This window comes from Emys orbicularis, chromosome 2, assembly GCF_028017835.1.
Source record: "Emys orbicularis isolate rEmyOrb1 chromosome 2, rEmyOrb1.hap1, whole genome shotgun sequence".
Lineage (NCBI taxonomy): Eukaryota > Metazoa > Chordata > Testudines > Emydidae > Emys > Emys orbicularis.
The window spans coordinates 251,089,949-251,095,948 of record NC_088684.1 but is presented as its reverse complement, the minus strand read 5'-3'; the positions used below and the strand labels follow the sequence as shown (position 1 = coordinate 251,095,948).

Here is a 6,000-nt window from a genome sequence, read left to right as displayed (position 1 = left end):
GAATTCACATAATAGAATTTTTGTTTGTTTTTTCAGTTTGCTTTTTTGAAAAACTTAGGAAATTACACACCCAGAAATTAAATTAAAATAACATTATTAAGGTTGCAAAGTCAAGCACTTAACAATTAAAAAATGCCAGAATTAAGTTTTCTGGTGCTTTTGAGTGCTTGACTTTGCAACCTTAAGGTCCTTTTAATGTAATTTTTTGTATGTAATTAATACATATAAAGCCAGTGGAAATGACGGTTCTGAAATAAATACATAGGAATTTAATGCTTTTGTTCCTATTATACACTAGACAGTTGTCTAAACAAAAATGTTTTCACTGACTCTATGACAACAGAAAAATGTATGATCTCAAGACAGACTCCAGCTCAACAGTAGATATGAATTATCAGGCTAGAATTTGCCTCAGCCTTTACAGCTACTTGTCTGAGCGGCCTTTGACTACCCAAAGGTACACCACTTCTAGCCATCATCTCTCTCAAACCATCAAAGAATGTGAGGAAAAACAGAGTTTAGTTTTCACAGCTTTATCAGACTGAAGGACAAAACTGCAGGTTAGAGATAAGGAAGAATTTCTAATTATTTTACAGCTCATTCATATAAAACAAAGTTGCAGTAACACATTTACCATGTAAACTTGCAGAGGCATTTGGAGTCCACCCTGAGAGAGGTATTATAAATGTAGAATATGACAGAGAAGCTTATAGTAGGATATTAGACCGGCCCGTCTAGTGGCAGCACAACTCCCACATCTGAATTTGGATCTCAAGCTTTATTATTAATTATTTATATTGCATAAGTGCCCGAAGGGCCTCACTGTCCTAAGTACTCTACAAACACACAGATAGACGTGGTCTCTTCTCTGAAGATCCTACAGACCAGGGCCCCAATCCTGGAAACCACTCCATAGAGGTGTAGGGTTTTGCCTACACAAAGCAACTTCCAGGGCCGGGGGGTCTAGTTAAAGACAAAACACAACAAACAATAGAGAAGTAGGGAGAGAGGACAAAGAGAACCTATAGCTATACCCCCTTGTCCTCCCTTTGCTGGTCCCCTACCCCCAAAGAAAGTGGCCCTGGGTTTATTGCCTATAAATTTAAACAATACTATTGTTTTGGGATAACGTGATTTTAGTCAATAGGTCAATAACGTGCCATCGCTGGTAATTAGTAACAATAATCAACGATGGGATATTAAAAGTTACTACAGAGAACTTTTTTCCGGAGGGTCTGGCTGGAGAATCTTGCTCGCATGCTCGGGGTTCAGCTGATCGCCATATTTGGGGTCGGGAAGGAATTTTCCTCCAGGGTAGATTGGCAGAGGCCCTGGAGGTTTTTCGCCTTCCTCCGCAGCATGGGGCAGGGGTCGCTTGCTGGAGGATTCTCTGCGACTTGAAGTCTTTAAATCATGATTTGGGGACTTCAACAGCTGAGTCAAGGGAGAGAATTATTCCAAGAGAGGGTGGTTCAGCTTTTGTGGCCTGCATCATGCAGGAGGTCAGACTAGATGATCATAATGGTCTCTTCTGACCTTAAAGTCTATGAGTCTATTGTGTTTCATCTTTCTCTGTAGACTATCCCTCCCAGTGTATATTGTTAAACAGGAATTAGTAATGCTATCTGCACACCTCCTTCAGAAGCTCCCTATGGGAGGATCCTTCTCCATGTGGAGCTGAAGACTTCTGAGCACTCCAAGATTCTCCCATTCTCTGTGCAGCTGTCTATGGGATGGGTGCACAAGAGGAATCATGGTGAGAGAGACCCAGGATAACGGTGGAGAAAGCTTATTGCCAGGCTGTTCTTCATGCTTGAGAGGAGCTCCCTGTAAACAGCACCAAAGCTACCTCATCATTCTCCTTTGAATCCCTTCTCAAATCTATCCTTTGCCATGATGACTACAATTAGGCTGTTGGTACGCTGAGACGACTGTCTCTCATGCTGACCAATATTGTCTCATTTTTTTCCTGGTACTCCCCCTGTCTGTCTGTATTGTTGTGTTGTGTCTTGGTTTATACTTAGATTGCAAACTCTTTGGGGAAGGGGACCATCTTCTTGTTCTGTGTTTGTGCAGTGCCTAGCACAATGGTTCCTGGAGCATGACTTGGGCTGCTGGGCACTATGGTAATACAAATATTAAATAATTCATCTGATAATACCACAAAGACCTTGATGCGCTGCAGAGGGATATAAAACACTGAGAAATACTATGCTAATGCTGAATGCCTCTGCAAGCTTAGAAAGAATCAAAAGGCCAGGGTAGCATTGCAGAATGGAGAGCATCAAGAACAGTAGATAACATTATTATGTATTTGCATTGCAGCAAATTTATTGCAATAGTATCCCTAGGCTCCTATTGGGCTCAGAGCTCTATTGTGCTAGGAATTGTCAAAATGCATAGCTATAAACCAGTGTGATTCCATTGACTTCAGTGTAAAAGTCATTCCTGACTTTCAATGTGGAAAATAAGAGAATCATGCCCAAGATTTTTTTTTCTTAACGCTCCTATAGTATTTGTGAGTGACAAAAGCTGCACACATATATATTCAACAATTCATGAGGTTTCCATGGATGCATGTCATTAGTGAGTCAAAAATAAAAGTTCTCTGAAGGAAAAATAATAGTGTAGATGTGATCTGAAAGGCGCTGATAATCCAGTACATTATGGGCTAAATTGTGCTCAGCCTGCTTTGGTACCTGGAGAGGGAAGAGCAAGGACCCTATTCCCTCCTCCCCTCTTTGTGGTTGCACAGTCCCGGCCCTTGGATTCAGTGAGCATGCATTCTGCTCCTAACTCGCACCTCCTGTTGCACTAGCCTTTCCAAAGGAGGCAAGGAGGAATGAAGAGAGAACAGACCAATGGCCCCCCACAAGATGGTGAGTATCTTGTGCCCTTTCAAAAGGTGTAGCAGCAGCTGTCGTCCCCAGCACTCCACAATGCCTCCACAAGTTGCTGCTGGGGTGGTATGCTTCCACGCCATTCCTTCAAGCCACAGTTTAGTTGTATGCACCAGATTTTCAAGAGATCACTCCAGTGGAATTAACACTTTAAAAAAAAAATCTGTCCCCACATGCATAGTGCTGTTCATGGGTCACTTCTGCAATCCCAAGAGACAAAGTATAAATACCCCTCCTTGTCTGATTTAATCGTATCTGGAAATAGTTGGACCTTTGTCCGGGTAAAGTTTATAATCTCCCTGCAGACTGTAAGGCGTAATGCAGATACCTGAGTCTCGACTGGGATCAAAAATTCAGAACCATTATACTAGAACTAATGAAATCCTACTCTTTGGCTCTAATGGACAAAGGCTAGTATATAAGGTACGTGGACTTTTCTGTGCAATTTGACTTAAGATGGTGGAAAACATCCCACCAAAAAAAACCAAAAAAACCCCAAAGAATCCATAAATACATATTTCCCTTCCATCCAACACACTTGTGCTGCAATTTGCCTTCATGGAAAGAAGGCAGCACATTCCAAAAAAGGACTGGGGTTGGGTTAAAAAGTTCTCTATGCTTAGTCTATTCTTTTTAAAAAGAAAAAAAAAGGCAGATTTAAGTGTGCAACTCAAAGCTGCCTGGAGGTTTTTCTAGCCTGCGTGCTTGCTGTTTTAGTTTAAATGTGGAGATTTGCCATGGAAACAGCTGTGTTACGTCCCACCCATGCAAAGACATATAGCAAAATCTTAAGATATTCACGTAGCAGCAGTCAACCAAACCCTGAGGCCCCCACTTTGCTTTTATTCAGTTCTTACTCAGGCCAAACTCTTTTCTTTGCCTGAGTAAAATCCAAGGATTTGGCTATTTGTAAGTGTAAAATCTGCTTCAGTTGTTGTTATTGGTTGGCTTCTGACCAGCCCCAGTTACAGTGCACAGAGTTGGGAGAACAATCTTCCCCACCATGTGCCCTATGCAGGGGCCAGGTCATAACCTAGCTTTTGTGGGCTCTGAAGAGGAGGACTACTGGAGTCCAGCACCACTGCTGGGGCCAGACTCCCCTGAGGGGTAAAAATAGGGTCACTCATGACCCTGTGCTTCTTGCATCAGCCACTGGAGCTGGCTCCACACTGGGCAGAGCACACACTGCACTAGGATCGGGTGGTGATAGGCTTTTACTGCTGTCCTGGAAGCATTGTGCAGGATCAGGCACATATGCCTGCCTGAAGCACCACGCCTCCAGAAGCTGCTGCCAGATGCTGTCCCTGTCCCTTACCACAAGTTGTGGATTACTTCCATAATTCATCCGGCAGCGTCACTGACATTCCTTTACTGAAAAAAAGCAAAAAAGCAGCAACTTGGGCTTTTTTTTTTTTTTTTTAACAGAGAAAATGGCTGGGTGAAGACTTTCAAAAGGAGAAAATGAAGCAGACCTTTTAGCTGCAAGGGGAAAACTAGCCTAAGACTGACTGTGATGTGGTCATTGTTTCCATACCGTTTTGTTTATAACTTCAGACTTTTCTCTCAGACCACAGCATTCAGCTGGCAGCTATTTCTAGGTTATTGAGAAAGGTCTTACACAAATTCCAATTCTGCCATGTGACCAGAACTTACATGGATAAGAAATGGAGGGGAGGGCGTACTCGTGTTGATATTTACATTTCTCAGCCAGAGACTGTACAAGACAATTAATTATACAGCTGGGCTACAGGTCACTGGAGAACCAGGCACACCATTGTATATCAATTTTTTTTCCTTATGAAGGGAAATTCATCTAGAGTTCGCTTAGAGATGCAGAAAATGTCGTCACTAGGGATTCCTGCTCTTTTAGCTCCAAAGCTGGGGTCTCCTTGAGATTGTTCAGGGTCAGGGTGCCCTCACTTTGGGCCAGATACTTAAATGATGTAGGTCAATGTAGCTACAATGGTTTACACCCCCTCAAGGTCTGGCCCTTTAATACTAATGTTGCCTGATTAATAACTTTGCCCATTTCCTTCTGTCAGCTTGCAGCACTGCTCAGAAGTGCCGTAGGCTGGCAAAGAAAATGAATCTGCCCAATTTCCATTTTCTCAGATTTATTTTTTTATGTCAGGTTTAGGACACACTTTAAGCCATCAAGAATCTAAATAATCACCTCCCCTGCCACAAAAGGAAACTGTTTTAATAATAATAAAAAATCATTCTCTTCATTTTTATGCCTTTTTTTCCCTCCAAGCCTCTCAAAGCACTTTAATAATTAGCAAGTTACTAATTAAGCCTAGCAACACCGCTGTGAAGCATTTAGATACACAGGGCTTTCTGCACATATAACTGAAAGGGAATGTAGAAACTAACGCTACACAACACTTTAGGCCATATACAACTGTGACTTACAGCAGCTGGGGGTGGGGGTGAGGGCGATTGTACAATCAGCTGAAACTACAGAGAAATGTAAGTAGGCAGAATTCAATTAGGTGATTTTGGGATTCCACCAGAAGGCGAAGGGGGGTATCCCTCCAGTTACACAAAGTGCTATGGGATCTTTAATGAACACAAGTGGTCAAAACGTCAGTTTTATATCTCATCCAAAAGGTGGTACCTCAGTAACGCAGATTTCCCCTCCCCTAAAACTCTACTGGGCATTGAGACCTATTAAACCAATCTTATTCTGGAACTGTCCATTAAATCCAGTTGAGGGATGGAATCCTCCATAGTAACCAACTCAAAAAGTAAAATACTTTAAGAGGTCACCATCTGGGATGGAACCCTCTTTTAATAGTGTATTTGCTCTTAAAGGTGACCTGTAAAGGAAAAGAAAATTTGAGTTTCATCCCTCCTTGCTGCTCTAGGGTTTCCACCTCCTCCCTAGAAATTCCAAACTTGTCTACTCTACTTTTCCTGAAAGACACTATGGGTGACTGGAGAACTTGTAAGTGGATGACATTAGATACCATTAAACCTATATGCAGCTTAATTGGGAAATAAAGTGATGATTTTTAAACACGTATTAAGATCAAAAGACTGGGGAACACGTGGGACAAAAGATATCTTTGTTTAAAAATTGATCCAGACCCTTAACCTG

At 42.0% G+C, this 6,000-nt stretch overlaps 1 protein-coding gene across 1 annotated transcript in view; it reads left to right on the top strand.

Annotated features, from left to right (window-relative positions):
• Window positions 1-3,218: 3,218 nt before the first annotated feature.
• Window positions 3,219-6,000, top strand: part of LOC135873845 (collagen alpha-2(I) chain-like) — a 65,588-nt gene continuing 62,806 nt past the window's right edge. The window contains exon 1 of the mRNA XM_065398457.1: window positions 3,219-3,323. Within this exon, the coding sequence (XP_065254529.1) occupies window positions 3,219-3,323 (105 nt within the window). The remainder of the gene's footprint in view (window positions 3,324-6,000) is intronic.